This window comes from Trichechus manatus, unplaced genomic scaffold (assembly GCF_000243295.1).
Source record: "Trichechus manatus latirostris isolate Lorelei unplaced genomic scaffold, TriManLat1.0 scaffold00010, whole genome shotgun sequence".
NCBI classification, from domain to species: domain Eukaryota; kingdom Metazoa; phylum Chordata; class Mammalia; order Sirenia; family Trichechidae; genus Trichechus; species Trichechus manatus.
In genome coordinates, this window is record NW_004443946.1 from 4,248,430 (window position 1) to 4,275,981 (window position 27,552).

The 27,552-nt window shown below is 37.3% G+C and overlaps 1 protein-coding gene across 7 annotated transcripts in view; it reads right to left on the reverse strand.

Moving 5' to 3' along the window:
• TXNDC16 (thioredoxin domain containing 16) overlaps window positions 1–27,552 on the reverse strand; it is a 119,740-nt gene that overhangs the window by 56,133 nt on the left and 36,055 nt on the right. For 6 of the 7 annotated variants that reach the window (XM_023726186.1, XM_023726187.1, XM_023726188.1 and 3 more), the window contains 7 exons: window positions 21,973–22,063; window positions 17,106–17,256; window positions 11,037–11,203; window positions 10,592–10,652; window positions 8,922–9,045; window positions 1,824–1,967; window positions 674–733 (listed from right to left, as the gene is read on the reverse strand). In XM_023726186.1, the coding sequence (XP_023581954.1) occupies window positions 674–733; window positions 1,824–1,967; window positions 8,922–9,045; window positions 10,592–10,652; window positions 11,037–11,203; window positions 17,106–17,256; window positions 21,973–22,063 (798 nt within the window). Of the gene's footprint in view, window positions 1–673; window positions 734–1,823; window positions 1,968–8,921; window positions 9,046–10,591; window positions 10,653–11,036; window positions 11,204–17,105; window positions 17,257–21,972; window positions 22,064–26,359; window positions 26,379–27,552 lie in introns of those variants that run through there. The other variant, XM_023726190.1, reaches the window with a different exon arrangement.

Consider the following 27,552-nt stretch of genomic DNA (forward strand, 5'->3'; position numbering starts at 1 on the left):
AGTAGGAGAAAATCACGTAAAAGATACTAAGCATAATACATTCTGTCTTATTCAAATCATTACAAAATATTACATACATCTTATCCACCACATCTCTCTCTTATTACTAGGCCTCCCTACTTTTGTTATGTCTTTTCTAGGATGATGGCATAGACATTTTAAGTTAAAGTCCATTTCTTGAATTCTTTTTTTGGCTGCCACTGGATCAAGTTTCATAAAATAATTAAAATAAAAAGATTCTGCCTACTGAGAAATAGCCTATCTATGACGAGCTAATTACATAGGTTCAAGAAACTGGGATCTTGGATCTTTCATTAGACTATGAGTGCTGTAGGAGACTGGGTCTTACCTTTTTATCTCCAGTAGCTAATAGTAACTGGCACAGAACAGGCACTCAATAAATGTTTACAAATGAATGGATTCAGCCAAAAAGGCTATTTATTGGATTGACTGTGTACCTACTACATGGACTCTCTATTTTCTATTATAGTCAGTTCCATGAAGACAAGTGAATGCTTTTGACTATTTCTGAGACTCTTAGTTCATTAAATTAACCTTGGAGACACAATCATAATAACCTAAAATTTTATGTGGATTTCTAGATCATTAGTATTAACGATGTTTTAGAAATAGCTACAGCTCAGAATCAGGAAAAAAATTATGCACACAATACCTTTCAATTTAACTGCCACATCAAGATATGACTGCAGAAATGCCATGGATACTGCTTCCCCTATATTAAAATTAAAAAATTCAAACATGTATATCTCTAAAGCATCCATACTTATATCTAGCATATAAATTTATGAGATTTTCCAAAATTGTTATTTCTGAAAAAGAAATACCCTAGCACATTGCACTCAGCATTCTGTCCAAAAACTTATAGAGGGTTCCAAATGAAACTAATTTTCTGCATTCATACTGTAAAAAATATAGTTGAATGACTATTATTTGAATATATAAGAAATACATTTTTGTTGTTATTAGCTGCCATTCATGCCCTGGTGGTGCAGTAGTTAAGAGCTATGGTTGCTAACCCAAAGGCTGGCAGTTCAAATCCACCAGCTGATCCCTGGAAATCTTATAAGGCAGTTCCACTCTATCTTATAGAGTCGTATGAGTCAGAATCAACTCAGTGGCAGCGGGTTTTGTTGTTAGCTGCCGTTGAGCTGGTCCCTGACTCATGGTGACCCCATAAACAACAAAATGAAACACTGTCCGGTCCTAAACCATCCCCATGATCAGATGCAAATCAGACATGTTAGCAACATGACATGGCAAAACTGTAGGGTTTTCATTGGCTGATTTTTGGAAGTAGATTGCCAGATCTTTCTTCCTAGTCCCTCTTAGTCTGCAAGCTCCACTAAAACCCATTAAGCATCACAGCAACATGAAAGCCTCCATTGACTGACAAGTGGTGGCTGCACGTGAGGTGCACTGCCCAGGAATCGAACCAGAGTCTCCCACATGGAAGGTGACAATTCTACCACTGAATCACCAAGGCCTCACAAAAATCAACATACTTTCTACAAGAACTATTAGCATACAAAAATCATTAGATTGAATCACAATAAGTTTTCTAAATTACTACTAAACATCTAGTTAATCATTAACCTTCAATGTGTAAATCAGATATAATCAGTTTTACAACCCTACATCAGTTATAAGCAAATGTTTCAACTTGTGCGGTCTACCTGGGACATATGAAAACCGTCATTTTACAACATGAACGTGCAATATACAGAATGCAAAAATAAAATCTGTCTACTTTAAATGCTCTAGTATGTTAATATAGATAGTCTCCTCTAAATGATCATACTCACAGCCAGCATAGAAGAGCACTATGCTGTCAGAAGCCATTACTGTTGTGTTAAACGTCTCTTCTGTTAGTTCCACTGTGAGTTCCAAAGGTAACTGCCTCTTCCTATCTCTATAAACAGTTTCAGCCACTTCATCATCTTCAGTTTCTAAAATGTTCGAAAAAAATTAATTTAAATATAAAAGTGTAATTCAAAATATTTAAGCTTTTCTCACAGGCAAGCATATGACAATTTGGTACTTTATAAAGACTTCTGAATTCACAGTATCCTAACAGTTAAAATGTATCATATCTAGAAAACCTTCCAGTTGCTTGGCTTCCTATCTTAAATGGCAGATTCTTTTCTGACCCAGAAATTGTGCAGTGTTAATCAATTCCAGAAACAATTATTTAGATTGGTTCTATACATATGAACAGTACTATTTTGTTTCTAATAAATGTATTAATTTACAGTCCAAAAAGGTTTTACTGTACATATTTGACAGTGTATATCTAGCCTCTACTACATGCCAGGCACTGTACTAGGCACTAGGGTAAGTGGTAAACTAAATAGACAAAGTTCCTGATCACATGGAGTTCTATTTATGAAAAAAAAATCAGAAACTAATCACCAAATAAATATATAATTACAAATTGTGTCAGCTTACAAAGAAATGTAAAGGATACAGTAAGAGATTATAACAGGGAGAATGAGACCAGGGAGCCAAATTTTGCCAGGCTGAAAATCAAGAAATGGGTGTTTTAGGCAAAGAGAATAACATATGCAAAGGCTCTGAGACATAAAAGAGTTTAGCATATATAAAGTACTGAGGGAAGGCAAACTTGACTAAAACAAGATGCAGTAGAAGGAATAAATGGCATGAGAAAAGACAAGGGTAAGCAGTGGATAGATCATATAAGGCAAGAATTTTGGGTTTTATCCAAAGTGTCATCAAGCTACGGGTGGATTCTGAATACGTAGAAAGTTTTCATATACATATGTTGTAGTTGTGTGCCGTTGAGTCGATCCCAACTCACAGTGACCTTATAGGACAGAGTAGAACTGCCCCATAGGGTTTCCAAGGCAGTAATCTTTACAGAAGTAGACTACCACATCTTTCTCCTGCTGAGCTGCTGGTTGGTTTAAACCGCCAAGCTTTCAATTAGCAGCTGAGTGCTTAATCACTGTGCTGCCAGGGCTCCTAATCGCATATATATAATCATATACTGTATATATAATCACCATCCATCAATCCATGTGGTGAAAAATACATTTTGAATTGGCAAATATTCTGTTGGAGATTTGTAGAGATTGTATAGGAACAGCGAAGGCACATCTAACTTGAGTAAAGAGACAATAAAAGCTTCCGAGAGGAGTTGACATGCACTGAATACTAAAACTTAGCTAGGCAGAGAAGAGTGGCAATGGAAGCACACAAAGCAAAGGGAACAGTATGTGCAAAGGCACAGTGGCATGAAAGAGTATGATGTAACTGGAAATTTGAACACTGACTGGATATTTGATGATAGTAAAGAATCGCTGTTAATTTTTTAGGTGTGATAATAGTATCGATTACGTCAATTTTCAAAAGGAGAATCCTTACATTTCTGAAATACATAGTGAAATATATATGGATGAAATTATATCATGTTTGGGGTTCGCTAAAAAATAGCAAGAGACAAGGAGTGGATGGGGCAGGATTAGGCATGGGTTAATGGGGACTGGGGCCAGGTAATAGGTACAAGGAGAGTCATTCTATTATTCCATCAGCTTTAAGATATGTTCAAAATCCTCTGATAACATGTTTGGGAGGGAAGGATAATGCATTCAAAGAACTGAAGTATAATCTTCCATATAAATTCTAATACTATAAAAGAGAATACTAGATCTAGATTTCAGTACCATCTTGGCCATTTTCTAACTATATGACTCTAGTCACATAACTCTCGGGGCCTCAATGTTCAAATCTGTGAAGCATAGGAGTTGCGCTATATTAACTTTAAGCTCCTTTTATACACGACATTTCAGGACACTAAAAAGTTGTGCCCTTGACACCAAAATTAGTAAAGGCCTATTTTCTTATTATCTTTTTTTCATTTCCTAGCCAGTCCTTTTTTCTCAGTTCCTATCTTTTATCTTGTTCCAACACTTTCTTTATCTCTTTCCTATACTCTCTCTCTCTCTTAAAAAACTAACCTCACTGGTAAATTTACTCACCAATGCTCCCTTTTCACCTACCCAACAATACATACACATTCTCTCTCTTTTTGGCGATGAGTGTTTCTTTCTTTCCTTTTCTTTTTTAACGTTGTCCTTTTGCAGAATACATACCTTTGTATTCTGACTCATCTGTGCCCACTTACTTTGGGGGATATTTTCCCCTATGTTCCACTCTTACATGGCAATAAACTCTTTCCTAACCTTCTTCTATTTTTCCTATATAAGTGGGAATGAGACAAAGCAGAACAAAATACGTATATAGGCCAGTATATTAAAGGCCAGTATGAATTACAGATACAGGAAGTTCAAACAAAAAAATTAAAAAGGCAAACCTGCAAAAGAAATACTAGAACTAGGCTGAGGAGATAAGGCAGGGAGACAGAAGAAAGGAAAGGTGGCACCAGAGGACAAAGTAAGGCAATACAGGGGATGTGGTAACAGGGCAATCTTGAAACAGAGGCAAATCCCACTAAGGGTAGAAATTTTATTAAACTGAGACTGGGGCAAGTCCCCCAACTCAGAAGATTGGAACATATTAAACCTTAACAGGAATAAAGCAGGGAGCAAGATCCCAGAACACAGGTCTGCTTATGTAATGACCGTGTTAGGGAGAACTCTGGCTTAAACCATGAGCAATTCCAACTTCTACATATCAGAAGAGAACTGGAGTTCATGTTAGACCAAGAAACGGGTCAACAAGAACAGTTAAAGCAAAGAGCCCTTATTAAATTTTTACATAAATTTTGATCAAAATAATGAATGGACTTCATGAAAAGACTATGTTAATTCCTTCCTTCTTGGAGTTCATCATAATGGTACAATTTACACCATTCAAGCATTTACTAAATGGAATACAAAAATAACTAAGACATGATCCCTGTCTTCTTCATACATTAGTGGAGAAGACAGAAAAGTAACAAGCAATTACAGTATAGGATTAATGTTATGAAATAAGTATCAAGAACGATAATAATAACAAATAAAACTTCAAGTCAGAAGGCTTAAGGTCTAGCCCTGGCTCCACCATAAGCCAACTGTATGATGTTGGGAAGATCACTTAACTCTGCTGAAACACAGATTCTTCATCTATAAAATGAACGTAACATCAGCTAACGAAAAGGGTAAAAATCAAAGTAAATAATTTATGGGAAAACTACAGAATACTGCATAAATGTAAGAAATAAGAAACAAATTTTTATTGTTGTTAGGTGACATTAATTCGGTTCCAACTCACAGCAACCCTATGTATAAGAGAACAAAATATTGTCCAGTCCAGCGCCATCCTCACAATCATTGCTGTGTTTGAGCCCATTGTTGCAGCCACTGTGTCCGTCCATCTCACTGAGGGTCTTCCTCTTTTTCGCCAGCCCTCTACCTAGCATGATGTCCTTCTCCAGGGACTGGCCCCTCCTGATAACATGTCCAAAGAATATGAGGCGAAATCTTGCCAGTCTCACTTCTAAAGAGCATTCTGTCTGTACTTCTTCCAAGACCGATTTGTTCATTCTTCTGGCAGTCTGTGGTATTATTCTTCACCAACACCGTAATTCAAAGGTATCAATTCTTCTCAGGTCTTCCTTATTCACTGTCCAGCTTTTGAATGCATATGAGGTGACTGAAAACACCATGGCTTGGGTCAGGTGCACCTTAGTCCTCAGGGTGACATCTTTGCTTTTCAACACTTTCAAGGGGTCTTCTGCAGTACAGGTGCGTAATGCAATATGTCATTTGATTTCCTGACTGCTACTTCCATGGACGTTGACTGTGGATCCAAGTAAAAGGAAATCCTTGACAACTTCAATATTTTCACCATTTATCATGACGTTGCTTACTGGTCCAGTTGTGAGAATTTTTGTTTCAAGTTGATATGTAATCCATACTGAAGGCTATAGTCTTTGATCTTCATCAATAAATGTTTCAAGTCCTCTTTGCTTTCAGCAAGCAAGGCAGTGTCATCTGCATATCACAGGTTGTTAATAAGTCTTCCTCCAATCTTGATGCCCTGTTCTTCTTCATATAGTCCAGGCTCTCAGATTATCTGTCAGTATACAGATTAAATAAGTATGGTGAAAGGATACAACCCTGACACACACCTTTCCTGATTTAAAACCACTCAGTATCCTCTTGGTCTATGTACAGGTTCCACATGAGCACAATCAAGTGTTCTGGAATCCCCACTCTTTGTTATGTTATCCATAATTTGTTATGATCCACACAGTCCAATGTCTTTGCACAGTCAATAAAACACAGGTAAATATCTTTCTGATATTTGCTGCTTTCAGCCAAGATCCATCTAACATCAACAATGATATTCCTTGTCTGACATCCTCTTCTGAATCTGGCTTGAACTTCTTCTAGCAGTTCCCTTCTGTTGACCATTTTTGAATTATCTTCAGTAAAATTTTACTCGTGTGTGATATTAATGATATTGTTTGACAGTTTCTGCATTCTCTTAATCACCTTCCTTTGGAATGGGCAGAAATATAGATCTCTTCCAGCCAGCTGGCCAGTTAGCTGTCTTCCAAATTTCTTGGCACAGACAAGTAAGCACTTCCAGCGTTGCATCTGTTTGTTGAAACATCTCAATTGGTATTCCATCAATTTCTGGAGCCCCCAATTTGCCAGTGCCTACAGTGCAGTTTGGATTTCTTCCTTAAATACCATCAGTTCTTGTTCATATACTACCTTCTGAAACGGCTGAACATCAACTAATTCTATTTGGTACAGTGACTGTGTATTCCTTCCATCTTCTTTTGATGCTTCCTACATTGTTCAATATCCTTCAATGTTGCAACCAAGGCTTGAACTTTTTCTTCAGTTCTTTCAGCTTCAGAAACTCCAAGTATGTTCTTCCCTTTCGGTTTTTCTAACTCCAGGTCTTTGTACATTTCATTATAAAACTTTACTTTGTCTTCTGGAGCAGCACTTTGAAATCTTCTCTTCAGCTCTTTTACTTCATCATTTCTTCCATTTGCTTTAGGTAATCTATGTTCACGAGCAAGTTTCAGAGTCTCTTCTGACATCCATTTTGGTCTTTCCTTTCCTTCCTGTCTTTTTAATAACCTTTTGCTTTCTTCATTTATGATGTTTATTCTTCATGTACCACCACTCATCTGTCAGTTTGTCATACTGTGGTGGCTTGTGTGCTGCTGTGATGCCAGAAGACATGAAACCAGTATTTCAGATAGCAGCAAGGTCACCCATGGTGGACAGGTTTCAGCAGAGCTTCCAGACTAAGACAGACTAGGAAGAAGGACCTGGCAATCTACTTCTAAAAAAACTGACCAGTGAAAATCTTATGAATAACAGCAGAACATTGTCTGATATAGTCCAGAAGATGAGCCCCTCAGGTTGGAAGGCACTCAAAACACGACCACGGAAGAGCTGCCTCCTCAAAGTAAAGTTAACCTTAATGATGTGGATGGAGTAAAGCTTCCAGGATCTTCATTTGCTGATGTGGCACAACTCAAAATGAGAAGAAACAGCTGCAAACATCCATTAATAATTGGAATGTGGAATGCATGAAATATGAATCTAGGAAAATTGGAAGTTGTCAAAAATGAAATGGAATGCTTGAAGATTGATATCCTAGGCATTAGTGAACTGAAATGGACTGGTATTGGCCATTTTGAATCAGACAATCATATGGTACTATGTCAGGAATAACCAGTTGAAGAGGAATGGCGTCACACTCATTGTCAAAGAGAACATTTCAAAATCTATCCTGAAGTTCCACACTGTCAGTGACAGGATAACATCCATACACCTACAAAGAAGACCAGTTAATACAACCCTTATTCAAATTTACGCACCAACTACTAATGACAAAGATGAAGAAACTGAAGATTTTTACCAACTTCTGCCCTCTAAAATTGATCAAACACAGAATCAAGATGCACTGACAATTACCAGTGATTGGAACGTGAAAGTTGGAAACAAGAAAAGGTGTTCAGTAGTTGGAAAATACGACCTCAGTGATAGAAACGACGCCAGAGATCACATGACAGAATTTTGCAAGACCAACGACCTATTCATTGGAACCATCTTTTTTCAGCAACATAAACAGCAACTATACACATGGACCTTGCCAAATGGAATATACAGGAATTAAACTGACTACATCTGTTGAAAAAGATGATGGAGAAGCTCAATATCATCAGTCAGAACAAGGCCAGGGGCTGACTGCGAAACAGACCATCAATTGCTCATACTCAAGTTCAAGTTGAAGCTGAAGAAAATTAAAACAAGTCCACAAGAACCAAACTACAAGTTTAAGTATATCCCACCTGGATTTACAGACCATCTCAAGAATAGATTTGACACAATGAACCGTAATGACCAAAGACCAGATGAGTTGTGGGATGACATCAAGAACATCACACATGAAGAAAGCAAAAGGTCATTAAAAAGACAGGAAAGAAAGAAAATAAGAAACAAATAACTACGCTGAAAGTATTAAAATGTTGTTGAAATTTACTTGCTATATTATTAACAATCAAATTTATTTATGACTACAAATACAACAATATTTATTATAATTGCATTTCCTAACTATGATAATGAAATAAAATACCACGTGTGCCTTTTGGGTGGAGTTTTAAAACACTGACTAGGTCAGTAGGACTGAAAGAATTGATTTGGAGGATAAAGACAGGGATGTGTTCGCTAGAAGCCTGACATGTAACAATGAACAATACTACAGTAAACTAACTATAGCATCCTTTTATCTCATCATCTAATCAATTTCATAGAATATGATTCAAAAATAATTTCTTCCAGTTTCTTCCCCAAGTCTTGAATGTGAATATAGTATACAAGAAAGTTAATTCATTGAAAATGTCACTGATCTTATGCATGCTGGGCAGGAATGGGTGGTAGGGGGGAGATCACAAAACATATTACCCATATCTGGATCCTCCATGTCATCGTCTTCATCTTCTTGGATTTCCTGGGTGTGCACATTACTTTCCACACGGGATATTATTAAATCAATATCATCTAACACCAAATATTCTACTGGCATTCCCTAGAAATACATTTATTTTAAAAATATGACTAAAATATAGCAAAGCATTTTAATATAAAAATATGTTTAACTTGTTTGACACTAAAATAACACCAAACTTTTGAAGTTCAATTAAATAAAACAAAAAAAAGGAAATGAACTCCACAATTAATATGAAAAGGAAAGCATCCAAAGCATACTTTATATAGAGCACACTACTGAAAAAGACAGCAAAAAAGAATTACGAGTCTCACTTGCTTCTTGTCACAACTGCATTATACTGAAGTCTTTAAAACATTTCACATATAACAGCAAGTCCTACCTCAATATACAATGGAAATATACATAATTTGCAAACAGGGCCTTTCAAAATTGATTATTTTGATATCCACAAAAGTATCATTCAAAATAATAATTTATCTAAAATAATTCTACTCTAAAGTTCAACTGCCTTTAGCTATAAACATAAAACTACTATCTGCCCCCAGATGATTTTAGGAATATGAAATTCTATTCTGTTAAGATCAACACTATTCCACTAAGATTTTTTTACTAATACCCAACTATCATATAATTTTAAAAACTTGAAATTTTAGGCCACTAGGTTATTTTAGTAAGTTAGTCCTGACTGTAACTATACGTTAGAGTAAAGCTATAAAAGAGCCCCAATGCGTGTTTATTCTCTGACATCATATCTTCATCTTTTTAACATTATATCCAAAGCAAGCAATTTTTGACTCTTTCAGAAATATAATGCAGTTAAAAGGTAGAGGAATCAAAAAACAATCAAACTGAATATGTTCCAAATATACACAGAATTGTGGCAAATTTTTTTACTGAAGAATAACATTCACACTGAAAGGAACAAAAATTGTTAAGTATGCACCTATATAGGTTGATGGATTTTTACAAAGTGAACACACCTGTGTGTAAACACCAACGGGACTACAAAGTGACCACCACACAGCTTAAGATACAGAACATTACCAGCACCCCCAGAGGCTGTCATTACACGCCCTGAAAGGTAATCACTATTCTGACTTTCATCCCCATCTGTAAATTTTGCCAGTTTTTGAATTAGTGTAATGGAACTGTATACTTTTTATTGTGACTGTTTTTATGGTCAACGTTGTGAGGTTTATCCATGTTGTTACATATAAAAGCAGTTAAATCTTTTTCAATGCTAAAGAGTATTCATTATATTTAGTATAAACAAAAACAAACCAAGCCAGTTGCCATAAAGTTGATTCTGAGTCATGGCAACCCCATGTGTTTCAGAGTGGAGCTGTGCTCCACAGGATTTTCTGTGGCTGCAAAAGCCAGAATCTGTGTTAAGGTGGAAACCTGTCAGAGAAGGAAAACTCAAATATTTTCTACTAAAATGAGCAACAGAAAAGTGGTAAGAGTGCACACTGTCAAAGGCAGAAAACTCGTGAGACCCAGAAAAACAAGGCAGTCTCACTGAGTTTCGGCTCTCACAGATTTCACTGTTATTACTTTTAGGAACATAGCTATTAACTTTCTTTAAATAAGCAGACATTGTAGATCAATAAATAAAATCACTAACCTCTTCTGCTCTTTTAAAGACCACATTAGCGTGCTGAGGAATGTTCACTTCCAAAGAGTCCCTTTTTCAAAATGAAAAGAAATGTTTTATTTTGCTACTCAGAATTACAGTCATTTATGATGTCGATTAAGAATAGAATTGTAAGTTCTTATATTAAACAGTGTTTGTGAAAAAAGATGACAATTTAGTAAGTCTGACAAATTTCACACATAAGTACAGACCAGATATTCTAGTTTCCATTTTAATCTACATTTTCTTTCAGCAAGGTTTAAAACTCGAAATTTTAATCAAGCTTATAATGTACAAATGTTAGCACAGCAACTGGTTCTAACTATACTGGAATCTATCAGAGACTTCAGCTTATTTACAAGTGAATATATTGCCATATTTAAAAATATATATATTAGTATTTTGCTAACTATAGTAATGTTCAATTTTATAATACCTTAACAAGAGTAGAACTCCAGCTTTTCCCAGAAGACGCCAAGCAACCCATTCTGCAGTTCTTCTATCAGCTTCATATGTGACTTGTTGACTAACAATAAAAACTAGTGGTAATCCTAGTTGGAGATGAATAGTTGAAACTTGCTGAGGATCTTTAGCAACTTCAGTCTTCATTTAAAAAAAAGACAACAAAATGTTATAATTGATAATAATGCCCCAACATTTGGATTTAAACCCAATTAATTCTTATTAATAAAGTCACAAGTTTAAAAAGCCTGTAAAATAAACCCAACATTGACAGAAATGGTCTCATAATTTCCTAAGTTTAATGTTTCAAATGTACCTATACAGTTTAAACATTATAAAACTTACAAGTTTTATAAGGAGTTAAACATGGAATTATAACTATAAGGAATATGCATATTATAAAGGAACAATAATTAAAATACTATGGTATTGATAAATTAAGAGACTTATCACTGAAATGGAGCAGATAACTAAAGAAAAATATCTTTCATATGTAAAAATGTACCATATAATAAATGACACATTACAAAACAATGAAATACATCTGAGTTAAGACGGCAGATGGAATACACACACTTAATTTCACTTCTTCAGAAATCCCAAGAAAACTACAGCAGAGGGATTTTTCAAATGAGATAAACATACAAGGGTGTCAAGAAAGCAAAAGAGACAAGGCAGCAAAATTTTGGAAGCTAAGAACAGAATAATACTGACATAGAAGATTCTACAAAGCAAAACCCTAAGCCATGGAGGGGGAGTGGTGGGAAGGTTCTAAAATCAGAAAGAATAGGTAAAAGCTTTAAGAAGCAGTTAGACCCCTAGATTCCCCTTCCCAAATTCACAAGTTTAGGCAACTGTTTCTCTCCCCCATACCAGCAGAAATCTAAGGACTTTAGGAACAACTGAGAATATGAATATCACGCCAAATCAAGAGATTAAGTATCTCAAGCCTGAGACATCCCCCAGCCTCCTCCCTCACTCAGTTCCCAGAATGCTGGCAGCCAGATCTCTGTCCTCCAGCAAAAGACTGGAAGATTCTTTTCTAGGAATCTTGAGTAACCTTGAGGAAAAGACAAGAATATTGACACTGAGTTTGCCCAAAAAGCAGCAGAACTTTTTGCTCAATAACTCTATGGAGCGCAAAGTCAACAAGTCCGATTGACATTCTTAGAATTTCTGGTTTTTAGTTCCATATGCTAAATCATAAACAGATATCCAGAAGAAATGAACATCTGAGGAAAGCCTGTAACATGAAAGATAAAAGACCAAAATAAACAGAAAAAAAAATAATAACGTGGAGAAAATACAGGCTATGCAGGAAGCAGAAAGCTTCAAAAACAATCACTGATAACCACGAGGAGATGAGAAGATAATGCATTCATAAAGAACTGAGAAATAACGTTGACTAAATCTCCCAGAAAGTAGAGAAAAAGAGGTGGAAAATAGGACAAAGTAATAAAATTAAAGGACTAGTCCATGAGGTTCAACATCCAAGTAATAGCAGTCACAGAAAGAGAAGAGAGAGAAAATAAAAGGGAAGAAATAATCACTGAAATAAACACAAAAATATTTCCACAGCTGAAGGACATGAGCTGCCAGATTGAAAGAGCTCACTGAATAACCACAACAGTGGATAAAAGCAGATACACAGGAAACTGCATTCTTGAAAACTTTTCAATTATTAAAGATTTTTTAAAAATCGAAGTTTTCAGAGAGAATCCTATATTTACCTATGGTAGGCGGAATTCTAAAATGCGCCCCCAAAATTCCTACCCTCTGGTGTACACATCTTGTGTAATCCCCTCCCCTTCAGTTGAGTAGGACCAATGAGATAGTTATTCCACTGATTAAGTTACACTATATAAGACTCTGTCATAGACTAATACATATATTAAGACTCATTGAAGTGAGACTGTACTGCTAGCTTTGAAGTCACCTGTAACATTGTTAGGGGGCCATGTGGTTAGGACCTGAGAGCATCCCTTGGCCAACAGCCAACAAGAAAATGGGGACCTCAGTCCTACAATCACAAGGAACCGAATGAGTGGAATAGCCTGAAAGAGTAGAAGAGCCTGATTTCTTCTTTGCATATACCTGGAGAACTATAAGATATTCAGTATTATAAAGTGAAAAGGAGGAATAGGCAGTACGGATAGACATCCAGCAAAGGGCAAGATCATTAAAAACCATGTATACCCTGCTAAGACATTAGGGCTTTATTTTGTAAATAAACCAAAGCCATTATGAATTGTAAGAATTATTGTGACACGATCATATATGTTTTAAAAATATCACTCTGCCAGCAATGAAAAGTACGAACTTAGAACAAAAATAGATGAATAGAGACCAGATCAGTTGCTATTACTAAAACAGTTCAGATGAGAGATGGTGATAACTGGGATTAAAGCATTGGCAGTTGGAATGAAAAATTCAAAAAAAAAATTTAAGATGTAAAATTAAATGAAGGAAGATGTAGGAATTATGGATGATTTTCCAGGTTTCTGGCATGAGTGACTGAATAGTAAATCAACAAAGATAATGGAGAAAGTACAGGTGGTGGAAAAGGACAACACCTCAAATTTGGACATGTTAAGCTTAAGGAGAGATACATCTAATTGGTAGTTAGATATATGGGACAGGGGCTCCAGAGAAATATGTGACTTGAAATTCAGATTTGAGAAACAGTGTAATTAATGCCACAGAAACAGATGAGATCACTTGGAAGGTATGTTCTAAACACTGTGTGGAGCAAACCATCCCAAAACCTGGTGGCTTAAAATAACAAGAATCATTTATTTTGCTCATGTATCTGCAAATGTGTCTATGTTCAACATGGCATTAGTGGGGCATTTCAACTGGGGCTGGAAGGTTCCACTTTAAAAAATGGCTCATTCATGTGGCTACCAAATTGTTGTTGGAAGCTCAGCCAGGACAGTGGGCTAGAAGCCTCGATTCCTCTTCACTTGGGCCTCTCCTCAGGCTGCTTAGTCTCACAGCAAGGTAGCTGGGTTCCAACAGTAAGCAGCCCAAGACAGCAAGGCAGAAACACGTGGCATTTCTGTGATCAAGTCTCAGAAGTCATATAACACCACTCCAGGCTTATTCTATTGGTCACGGCAATCACAAAGGCCAACCAGGATCAATGAGAGGGGACACAGACCCCACTACTCAATAAGAACCAGTGATAAGGTTACATTGTAAGAAGAGCTCGTGGGATATGAAATATTGTTGTTGCCATCTTTGGAAAATATAATAAAAGTCAACAGGATGAGGCTTTGAGGGTCTTTGAAAGACTGAGGAGCTAAGAAGAAGGCCCCTACCTTACATTGTTTTGTAACCTCCAGTCTATTCCGTAAGAACATAAAACACCCTCAAATACTGCTATGGTGAAACGTTTAAGTACCAAAACACAAACGTGACCAAATCAGCTGAGAACCTTTTAACATCTTCCTACTCCCACAGGGATAAGGCTTTACTCATATCACTAAGAGTCTCAAGGAAGCTTTCTAAGTCATCTCCATTCCTGCACTCTGCATTCATTTGCTCCATTCAGATCTATGAAAGTCCAATAATCTGTGCTTCTTTGTCTCTCTCTGCCAAGCCTTTCTATGCTGACACCAAGGTTTGGATTCTCAGCTTGGCTCTCCACCCAGCACTAAGCTTCAATTTTGCCTTTCGTATCATTCTTGCATCTATGCTACTGGCCATTCCTACCTATCCTAGTGTCTACCCAGGCTTCTGGAACCTCTGCCTGAATCCTACATCCCAGTTCCATAAATGTCTAGGAAAAGTAAGATACTGAGGTAATATGTTTATGTATCACTGTGACAGTGTTGAAACAAACCTCACCTCAGAAAGGACTTTCATTGCCAAATTAATATTCCTTTTGGATAAAAAGTGGCTTAGAGCAGGGTCACCTGCATTACACAATTCTAGAAAGAATCATTCACATTGTAGTTTATAAAATGTATGTTTCAGGCTGACATTCACATAGAATACAATATAAGTGGTACCCTTGATTTTTTGTAACACCATACCCTCAAGTGATTCCACAAGTAATTGAATCCCAAGTCATTACGAAGTCTTCAAAGTTTTAGTTTTTGAATTTCAAAATTAAAACTGCGTAATTCCCGATAAACATAGTAAAGTGAAGTAAGATCAGAGAATCTCGCTTCTCATTATCTATCTAAAAAACAAAAAATAATTTTTTTAAATGGCAAAAGAAAATTCATGAGCAGCAATTTTAGGAAAAGGGCACAACTTCAAGCGAAAACAAGGTAGCCAAAGAAGAAAGAGAAGACTTTAGAAAGGCTGGTACAACTCCTACTCCTGCCTCCAATGGCAAAGATGGTACAGGTGAGTAGACAAAATCCTGAGAATTCTTAATAATATCCCAATATCTCAAGAGAAGAACCGTACAGTGAACTGGTATCTCCCTCTCTATTAGGGCTCTATACCAAAACGGGAAAGCAAAACAAATTCAAAAGGTAATAAGATACATGCCCCAATACACATGTATAAAAGGAAAGGAAAAAACACCAATAAGCTTCTTTAAAAAGAAAAAATTGTTTGAAGGCAAAATTCAACCAAACAAAAAGATTAAAAATACAGAACTCAGCAATGAAGCCAGTAAAACGACAGCTGGCAAGCCCTGAATCTATTTCAATGTACAAGTAAGGCTTTTAAAAAGTGGGAATTATGATTACAGAAAAGAATATAAATGTTATAAATCTTAACAATGTAAAAATAACATTCACATTGTTATTGTTGTTGCTGTGCTGTCGAGTCAATTCCAATTTATAGCAACCCTATATGACAGAGTAGAGAATTGGTCCCTAGGGTTTCCTAGGCTGTAATCTTTACTGGAGCACATCATCACGTCCTTCTCTCATGAAGCAGCTGGTAGATTCGAACTGCCAACCTTTCAGTTAGCAGCCAACCACTTAACCATTGTGCCACCAGGGCTCCTTAAAAAAAATAATAATGATAACTTAAAAAAACAGGAGGGTAAGAGGAGCTGAGATGGATATAGTAAATGCATGACAGTTAATTTTCTCATCTTTCACAGCAAGAAGTCAATATTATGTAACATGGAAACACATTGTTTTAAACTATAATGATTTTAATTTCTTACTGTTTTGCATAGTCACTTTCAACACTGGAGACAATATTTCATAAAGAACCCCCTAATAATGAACATACATTTATTAAAAAATTCAGCAATCCTTCTAGTTTCAAATCAGTTTCTTTTCCTTCTATTAAATTCAAATAAAATTAAATATAATACTTCTTACTATAAAGTAGCCTGCATAGTATGATATGCCCAAATTCATCCATCCATCCTCTATCTGTATGTGTCTGCATGTGTCACACATGACTAGTATGACAGCCATCTAACAGTTAATCTCTCAGTGATGAGATTAGGGTGACCTTTTTTTTACTTCTCTCTTTATACTTTGCTGCACTGTTTGGATTATAATATACATGTACCACTTTTATTAAAAAAGTACTGAGTGAGAAGGTCTACTGAAGGTTTTACACATGCTCAGGACAACCCTTCAAACTTACAGAGACAATAAGTCTGCTGGTCACCATCACAGAGAGAGTCTCTAATAAAATTCTTTCAGACTAACCCTAAGGAAAGCGGGGTACCAGAAATCCTATGGTTCCAGTATTTACCAACTTTGAAAACATTCACATAAGATCAAAGCATTCACGTAAGAAGTCTTTTCTTAACAATGATGTGGTCTTTGTGATCTGACAGCAGTCACCAAGGTTCAGAGTCCATTATAACTCCCACAGAATATTTCCAATTGCACAATGCTATATTTGGATTTCAATGCAATAATGCCTCCAGGCATTAAAATATCATTTTATGAATAATCTATCTTCTATCTTTAATAAGGAACAACTCATAAACTCCCCTACATGAAAGAAATATGTCCAAGCAAAAGCGCAAAAATACAGCTCATCTAAGTAAAACTCATTATCTGTGAATTAAAGGTTAATACATTTTATGTATAAATTAAAATAAGACACATACCAGCAAAGGTGCTTCCATTGTCTTAATAAATCGATGAATGTTCAGTGTAGTCAATGGCTGTTCCATTAGTGTTCTTCTACACTGCTGGATGAAATCCAAGACTGGTTTGCAATGAAGGAAGTACAGATGTGCATATTCTATATCTTCAGTACTACAAATGAAAAATTGGAGACAGATCCACTTAATCAAGTTCAATGTGGGATCCTTCTACCATCCAGAAACGTGAAACAACACACCCCTGTGTCTTAAGTATCGTGCTTTTTGAATTACTATTTTGGTAAACATCTAAAAGTATAATATTAAAATAAAATGAACTTAAACTCGAAAAGAAGATAGGAACATAGGATAGTAAAGAAAATAATCTTAACATTTTGAACAAACTACATGAGTTGTATAAGCAATTATTTCCGAAACTCTTTCATATGATAACTTCTAAATTAGATTATAAACAGGCATATATGTAACTTTTGAGGAAACCCTGAATAGGTACATATATGTAGTTTTTTTTTTTTTTTAATAAAAGGCTGTCACCTTATGGACAATGAGATTATCTTCAAATATAGTTGCTTCTCTAGAGCTATGCTAAATAAAGCTTTGTAACACAAATTTTCTAGGTTTTATTTAACCCTGAAGCTGTTTTGAATAAACTTCAGCCAAAACATGCCTTAAGATAGAAACCATGTGACCATTTGTGGGAGTTTGTGAGTTTGTATCTGTAATACAACAAAACTCAGCCAATGTGGCTTATAATTTGAGTTTGGCATTCCCTTCAACATGAGAATTCAAAGATAAACTTGCGGTGGGGGTAAGCTTTGCCAAAATTAAAACAGCATTTTTTAATCTCCATATGGCATTAGTAGAGTTTGGAAAAATGCACCAAAATTTTGTTTTTAATAAGCTATTTTAATGCTTGATACACACTTAAACTGAGCATCCAAGGTTCACTGACTCTCAAATTTAATTACAAGTAATTTCTAATAGATTAAATGATTAAAGAAATGCTCACACAAAGATTTACTTAATGTTTACCATGTGTTAGGCCCTGTGCTAAACTCAGGAGACGATGATGAATAAAACAATTCAAACCTTTGAGAGGCTCAAACTAAAGGAAATATATTTAGTGAACAAATAATTAATACATAAATATACAAAGTGGTATGAGCAACATAGAAACATTTCATTGTCTCAAGTTGGCAAGGAGACAGAAAGGGAAAAGAAGATCATTATAAAACTTAAAAAATAGAGGGAGAAGGACTTATCCATGAAGCTATGACAAATTCGCATTTCAGAAAAAAAAGGAATAATCTAACCAAGGTGTAGTAAAAAGTATGTAACTTTTGATGAAGCCCTGAATAGTTACATATTGCTGAGAGCAAAGTATTGAAAGCATGAGGATCAGTTTGAGGCTGGATGTTATAACATTTGAAATACTAAAATGATTTTGGAAAGGTATTTAATCAGGGATTTGGTTGCAGGTAACAAACCCATCCAACTAATTTAAGCAAAAACAAAAAAAAAAGGAAGGGACTTTTTGAAAGTTTAGAGAGGTATCTCACAGAATACAAGGGAAAATCCAAATAACTGAATCAGAGAAAGGGAAGACACAAGAATAAATGTAGAGACCCTGAACCTACCATTAACATATTTCTAATGTTCAGGGTCTGTCTTAGTCATCTAGTGCTGCTGTAACAGAAATACCACAAGTGGATGGCTTCAACAAGGAGAAATTTATTCTCTCACAGTCCAGCAGGCCACAAGTCCAAACTCAGGGCTTCGGCTCCAGGGGAAGGCTTTCTCCGTCAGCTCGGGAGGAAGGTCCTTGAAATGCATTAATCTTTCCCTGGTCTGGGAGCTTCTCTGAGCAGGAACTTCAGGTCCAAAGGAAGCGCTCTTCTCCCGGCGTTGCTTTCTTGGTGGTGTAAGGTTCCCATGTGTCTCTGCTCATTTCTCTGTTTTACCTCAAGAAGCTGGCTTAAGACACTACCCAATCTTGTATACCTCATCAGTATAACTGCCGCTAATCCATCTTATTAGGTCATAGTGATTGAATTTACAACACATAAGGGAATCACATCAGATTACAAAATGGTACACAATTATACAATACTGGGAATCATGACCCAGCCAAGTTGACAGATATTTTTGGGGGACACAATTCAATCCATGACAGGGTCCTTCAACCTGCCATTAACACATTTCAGCTCCCATCTCTCTCTTGAAGACATCTCTTCCCTGCTTAACTTCTACATGGGAAAAACAATCCCTGTGTGCAAGACAGCCACCATGCTGTACAATCCAGTTTTTCCACCCAAATTCCAAGTTCCTGGAAGAGAAGATCTAATTTTCTCAGGCAACCCAATGGATTGGCTGGCCCTAGGTCGGAAATTCATCTCTGATTTAACTGACTGTGATACTTATTGGGCAGAGATAACACTCTTCCTGACCTTGTACACAGATTCTGTAAGAAGCAAATATGGGGAGGTAGCACAAATAAGTACTGGTATTTCTACAGCATCCTACCTTCTATCATATAAAAAAACCAAACCCAAACCCACTGTCAACAAGTGGATTCCAACTCATAGCAACCCTATAGGACACAGTAGGACTGTCCCATAGGGTTTCCAAGGTGCTGCTGGAGGATTTGAACTGCCGACCTTTTGGTTAGCAGCCAAGCTCTTAACCACTGCACCACCAGGGCTCCTTCTATCATATATACCCTTTTTTAACAGATATATTATTTCAAACATATTCAGACTCAAGATGATACAGCAATTAATATTCTAGTTAATATTCTAGTCTTACCCAGTGTTAAAAGACCCAGCACCTGGAACAGTGTCCAGCACACAGAAAACATTCAATAAATATCTGCTGAATTAATGAATGAACAAATGAAAGAAATGCATCCACCCCAGCCTAATGGGGAGAGAACACAAAGCCATATCAAACTATTTCATCCAGAAGTGGTATTATGAGACTACTGTATTCAGAAACCACAGATCTTCCCTGTCACTGTAACTCCTCACTATCTTGTTATCCATGAATAAATAATTCAAACATCCCAAATACACTGAATATCAAAAGTATATGAAAAAAGGGATAACCTGTCATTAAAAAATTCCCATTTAAAAAATGGGGAAAAACAAAAGCCTTCCAGAACTGTACTATGCTATGGTCATACACCAGAATATTATATATAGTATATCTTGCAGAACAGGATTTGTAAGGTAAAATGATAGGATCTATATTTTGCCAATTAATCATCCTCACTTTTTTGCTCTAAGCATGTCTCCATCATTTGCAACTATTCATTATCTGAAAAATGTACAAGCTGGTGACCCAAAAGGTAATATAAGCAACTAACCCCCAGATAAAATATGCAGCTACAATGGAATCATCAGGAGATAGAGAATAACAAGGCTTCCCCATCCAGATGGGAAACTGGCAGTCTACGTTGGGAATAGTAGTAAAGTAGCTGGCTTACTTTATCTTGGGACTTGGTGACTAACAGTGAAATTTTATGGTATTATCAGCATAATTCTCAAATTGTTAAAGACATAATTCTCACACAAATACTAAGCATGCATCAAAAGTTTTATGTAACTCACTAATGAGGGGGCCAGCAGATTGACAGTTCAATAAAGAGAGACTAATGGAAAAGGGAATGCTGGTTAATGTCTTACAGGGCAATGAAAATATAACTTCTCTTTGTAGGTGATATTTTCTCTCTCTCGCCTTTCCTCTTAAAAAAATCATTTCCTCCTATCAGTTCTCTATGCATTAACCTTTAAATTTACGGAGTTGTAAAATGTCTGAACCTTTGTCAATTGTTTATAGCCAATCAAATAGAGTTACTATTTTCTGAGAAGTCAGTAGGAAGGCTCATTAAAAAGTTCTTGCATGGCACTAAAAAGTCACACAATCACCTTTTTGCCTTGCTTTGGATTAATTTTCCTGAAAAGCACTTTGAAGCTAAACTTAAGGTCTTTAAAATGTACAGGTTATTCCTGGTATACTTAAGTACTAAAGGAAAGAGAAACTTTAACCCTAGCTTACCCAGCCAAAAAGTTAGTGAAAAGCAGGCCTCTAGCTATAATTGTTTGGAAGAAGTACAGCCAGAATGCTCCTCAGAACAAGGATGGTATTTGTCTCATGTACTTTGGACATGTTATCAGGAGGGACCAGTCTCTGGAGAAGGACATCATTCTTGGTAAAGCAGAAGGTCAGCGAAAGACACTCAACAAGATGGACTGATACAGCGGCTGCAACAATGGGCTCAAACATAGCAACAATTGTAAGAATGGCACAGGACTGGGCAGTGTTTCGTTCTGCTGAACACAGGGTCACTGTGAGTCGGAACCAACTTGATAGAACCTAACAACAACAAAGCTACAACTGTAAGCTAGAAACTAGACAAGGGGAAAAAAAACATTTAAAGCATTGTTCAAAAGCTGTACTTAAAATACATTTAAATTATGACAAAGCAACTTACAGAATTCTCACAAAGCACTTCTAAAGCTTAGTTATGAAAGCTGTCTTTTTATTCCCTATTTGATCACTGTAAGAGATCTATCCCTAAGATGTCGCAGTTGGCCACTCGTGAAATCATGTCTTGTGACTTATCCAACATTGTCTTCATTCATCTTAGTCTAACAGCACTTCTATATATATAAACTCATTTTCAGACTATACTACACAGATGATAGAGATGAAAGGGATTTCAAGTTTCATGTATATATTCACGTCTGTTTATGATTCCTTTCAGATAAGTTCATGTGACAGCATTATGGAAATGCAGAACACGTAATGTAAAATAAACAAACAAACAAACAAAAAAAAAAAACAGTTGATATATGCCACTTATACATACCCAATACTTTCCAAAACGGCAATTTCTGTGGTTAAGACAAATTGGTATGTGGTCCCATACACAAAAGCAGCTTCCATGACTGCTCTGTGCTCTGCAGAAGAAATATGGGAGTTGGGAGAGAGGAGTTAGTTTGAGTGACTCTGTGGCAACTTCTATTCTGAGTATTTTCCTACACCCTTTTATGCTCTATTATATTTAAACTGCTACAAAGAGAAAAAGCTAGACTTTAATAAAAATCCTTTGTAGTGATCCCAGTTAGGAAAATGCAGGCTGTTGAAGAAGTGATAAAAAGTCTATTCTATTCAAGAGAAGAATTAAGAGAGAGTATAAAATTTGTGATAGCTTCTTTCTAGTAGTAGGGAAGAACATGTGAATCCACCACACAGCTTTGTTATACTTCGTGTGAATTTTGAGTGCCTTCCAACCTAAGGGGTTCATCTTCCAGCACTATATCAGACAATGTTCTGCTGGCCAATTTTTTTTTTTAGAAGTAGATCACCAGATCCCTCTTCCTAGTCTGTCTTAGTCTAGAAGCTCCGCTGAAACCTGTTCACTATGGGTGTCCCTGCTGGTATTCAAAATACTGGTGGCATAGCTTCCAGCATCACAGCAACATGCAAGCCACCACTACAACAAACTGACAGAAGCTCTATACTAGAGAACAAAACTGGACCAATAAACAATGCCATGATAAATGGAGAAAGTACTGAAGTTGTCAAAGACTTCATTTTACTTGTATCCACAATCAACACCCATAGAAGCAGCAGTCAAGAAATCAAATGACTTACTGGCATTGGGCAACTCTGCTGCAAAAGATCTCTTTGAAGTGTTAAAAAGCAAAGATGTCACCTTGAGGACTAAGATGCACCTGACTCAAGCCATGGTATTTTCAATCACCTGATATTCATGAGAAAGCTGGACAATGAATAAGGAAGACAGAAGAACTCATGCCTTTGAATTATGGTGTCGGTGAAGAATACTGAATATACCATTGTAATGGACTGAATTGTGTCCCCCCAAAATATATGTATCAGCATGGCTTGGCCATGATTCCCAGTATTGTGTGATTGTCCACCATCCTGTCATCTGATGTGATTTTCTTATGTGTTGTAAATCCTATCTCTATGATGTTGATGAGATGGAATTAGTGGCAGTTATGCTAATGAGGCAAGACTCAATCTACAAGACTGGATTCTGTCTTGAGCCAATCTCTTTTGAGATATAAAAGAGAAAAGCAAGGAGCAAGTCACGGGGACCTCATACCACCAAGAGAGCAGCGCCAGGAGCAGGGCACGTCCTTTGGACCCAGGGTCCTTGCACCTGAGGAACTCCTAGTCCAGGAGAAGACTGATGACAAGGATTTTCCTCCAGAGCCAACAGAAAAAGTCTTCCTCTGGAGCCAACACCCTGGGTTTGGACTTCTAGCCTACTAGACCTTGAAGGAGTAAACTTCTGTTTGTTGTGTGGTGTTTCTGTTAGAGCAGTACTAGATAACTAAGACAACCACGGAGTGCCAGAAGAATGAACAAACTTGTCTTGGAAGAAATACAGCCAGAATATTCCTCAGAAGTGACGATGGTGAGACTTCATCTCACTTACTTTGGACATGCTGTCAGGAGGGACCAGTCCCTGGAGAAGGACATCATGCGTGGTAAAGTAGAGCATCAGCAAAAAAGAGGAAGACCCTCAGAGAGAGGACTGACACAGTGGCTGCAACAACGGGCTCAAACATACAATGATTGTGAGTATGGTGCAGCACCAGGTAACGTTTTGCTCTGTGGTACATAAAGTCGCTATGAGTCTGAACCGACTCGACAGCACCAACAACATGTGCGTGAATGTGTGTATAGTTTTCTGCTTGTTTGTTTTTTAATCAAACTTATTCTTATACATAGTCTAAAGTGACAACTAATTCTACAAGGCATATTAAGAAAAACAGCTGTTCCCATACCCTCTATCCCATTTCCAATTCCCAAGGGACAGCCACTTTCAATTCTTTTACTGTTTCTTTTAGTATTCACCTTCAACTCTCTAAATGATATGCTTGTACTCTTACTTCCTGAGCTCTCTTTCCAGAAACCCTGCCCCACAAACACAGTTTCCATCCCCTCAACTCTCCCAATATTCTTATAATTTTTATTAGACCCATATTCAGCATTTACATTGTTACACTATTTACAGATAAGCCATATAGTACTGGATGACCTCTTTTACTTTTTTGCACAGCTTTGTTTTCACTGCTGTTATAAGTGTTTTTATTTTTGTTTGTTTAAATTTCTTCTTAATTTATTCTTAAACTCTTCTAAATTTGTCTAAACCTCTCAATTCTTAAATATACCAGTTATTCTATCAATTCCATTTTCTTGGAGACATTTCTGCAGAGCCTTCTGATTTGCTTCAATATGGACTGTTGCTACTTGGCCTGCTGTATAACTGTCATCCTGGGAGCAAATCTCCTCTTCTTCCTGCATGATGCATTTTTCCCTTTCTGCTGGATCTCTCTCATCAGGGTACAAACATGCTTCTTAAAAGTCTTCTCTTGACCCCACATACTCTTCCAGCCACTTACTCGTTTGTCTCTTTCCCTTTACAGCAAAACTTCTCCAACAAGTCTCTATATTCAGTTTCCAATTACCCTCTACCTATTCTCTTATACTCCTCCAATCAGGCATTTACCCCATCACTCTACAGAAACTGCTCTGGTCAAGGTCACCAATAACTTCCACATTGCTAAGCATAATGGCCAACTGACACTTAACTTCATTAATCTTTCAGTATCATTTGACACAATTGTTACTTCTCTCTTCCTTAAAACTCTATCTCCACACTTTGCTGTCAGGGCACTCCTACCACACAGGCCCTTCCTTCTCTGTCTCCGTTACCTCAATGACCTGTAAATGCTGGAGTACCTAAAGGGTTTGGCCTTCTTTTCTCTTCCATCTAGGCTCACTCCCTTGGTGATCTCTTCTGATCTCAAAGCTTTATCTCCAAAATTTATATTCTCACCTGTATCCCCACCATACAATCTAGACTAGTAATATCTAGCTAGCTTTTTGATATCTCTACTTGGATGTCTAATGTGTATTTCACAACCACGATGTCCAAAGGTGAATTCCAGAGCTTCTCCTCCAAACTGTCTATTCTCAGTCTTCCCCACTTCAGCTATTAGCAATTTCACCCTTCAAGTAGCTTAAGTGAAAAACCTGAAGTTTCTCCACTACTTCTCTCTCACTCCACATCCAATATGTCAGCAAATTCAGTTAGCCTTACCGTCAAAATACTGCTAAAATTCCAACATTTACTGTCACCTCTGTTGCTAATACCCTGGTCCAAGCATCCCATCATCATCTCTTGACTGCATTATCACAATAACTTCCTAATTTTCTCCCTTATTCTACCCTTGCTCCCTCCAACCTATTCCAAACAAACCACTCAGAATGATCTTTTTAAATAAAAATCAGAGAGTTCCAGTTTGGCTAGGGTGGTGTAAACCCCCTACAGTCCATCCCTCTCACTGATAATGACTACAAACTCCTGACAAAATACAACAACCTGAGAACCCTGAAAAGTAAACACAAGCAGATGGATTGTAGAGTATTATTTTACAAGCGTATTTAGTATGCCATGTACCCAGGAAGATTTATGTTTGTAAAAATGGAGATCTCCAATAAATGATTTTATTTCATAGAGTATATACAATTCTTAAAATGCTACTGACATTTCTAAATTGACATGTTCAAGTTATAATCATTGACCAATAAAAGTCCTGAACACTTAATCATAATTTGTTCATAAAATGTTTATAAACTTCTTTACCACAAATTTAGATATCAATATCCACGGTGATACTATCAAAAGCAGATTTTTAAAAATCAGGAAAGGATTCTTCCAGCAATGTGGCACTCTAGGCAGAAGCACCATGCCATCCCTCCACAGCAAAGATCCGAAAAACTAAGCCAAACAGAGAAAACAACAATCCTGAAACCCTAAAACATCAAATGAAGAAAGGAAGAACTCAGCCAAGCACCAAATGGAGTGAGAAACTGACAGAGAACAGAGAGCAAGGAGAGATTCATGCAGAGGTCCCCTATCAGCTAATGCAGCATGGATCCGCCATCTTGGGACTCCTATCAGAGACCAGCAAACAGGGGGTACGAGAAAGCAGCTTCACGGAGCTTCCAGCAGGAGAAAGAACAACCAGTAATGGGCAATATACACCTTCCCACCCACCCTTCTTCACCCACACTCGGCCTCCTCTGCTTCCCACAGCCACAGTGTCTTGGCCAGGAAGCACCGGATTCCACCCACCCGCACTGCCCAACTCCCTGAGCGCCATTTGTTGGCAGCTGGCGTTGCTTTTTTCCACTTCTTTTGATTTATTTCTTACCTCTCACCACCTCCCCCTCCTTTCGCTCAAATACTTGGCTCCGTGCGCCATCTTTGCTTCTTCCTGAGGGGCTGCAGAGCTCTGTTGAGTGTGGAACTGCTTCCTGGTCTGTGCTGCCACGCTGGTGGGATCCTGGGGCTTTTTTTGTTTGTTTTGAATTGTTTGTTTGTTTTCTTTTTCTTTTCTCGAGTTGGGAGCCCGTTCTGGCCGGGCAGTGCTACGTGGCTTGGGACCTACCCTCAGCTTGCTCAGACACGCAGAGGGATCCCTGAGAACATTTCTTTTCTCGTGGGTTTTTTTTTTTTTTTCCTGTATTTGGGGGGCTTTTCTTGTTCTTTTTTTTTAAATTTGTTTTGTTTTCTTTTCTCTCTTTTTCCCTTTTTGTTTTTCTTCATTACTCAGTTTCTCATCTCTCTATACCTTCCTTCTCTTCCTGTCCACTGAATACCTGGCGCTGACTACCTCTACGCCTTCTAGCCAGGCTGTACTTCAATACCTGGGAACAACCTCCCCATACCTCATAGCCACACCAGTGGGATCCCTGGAAGCTTTGCTGTTCTTTTTTCTTTATAATTTTTATTTATTCATTCTTTTCTTTTCTTTTTTTTTCCTTCTTCTTCCCCTTTTTGTTTTTCTCCATTTCATAGTCTCTCATCTCTCCACTCCAACAGCAAGCTCCCCTAGCACTCTTTTTTGTTTGTTTGTCTGCTTTTGGCTCCTGTTCCTCTCTCCTCTCTCCCATACCCATCTTAGCATCTTAGCTCCACATATCACAATCTCCCCCTTCCATCCTGCCTACCTGTACGGTGCGCTTAACATCGCACCACCAAGAAGCACAGGCATGCCCCACCAGAACCTGCCCTGCACTGATTACCGACCCACCCTGGTGGCTGTAGTAAGTGCCACAAACAACCCATCCCAGCAACTCCTCTTCAGCTAGACCTGCCCTGCTGTACCATATCTGAGCGACTGACCCTGCCAACTGGAGAAGGAGGCAAAAAGTATCATGCCCACAGACGAGCAAACAACAAAGAACATACAGCCCGCCTGCTCACATATAGCCAAATTTAAAAAAAGGATAAAACAAACAAATCTACAATCAATAAATGACTACAATCAAAAATAACTACTGAATGCCCTGAAGACAGCAGACAATATCAAAACATTTACAAAAACAGGACAGGATGGTTCCA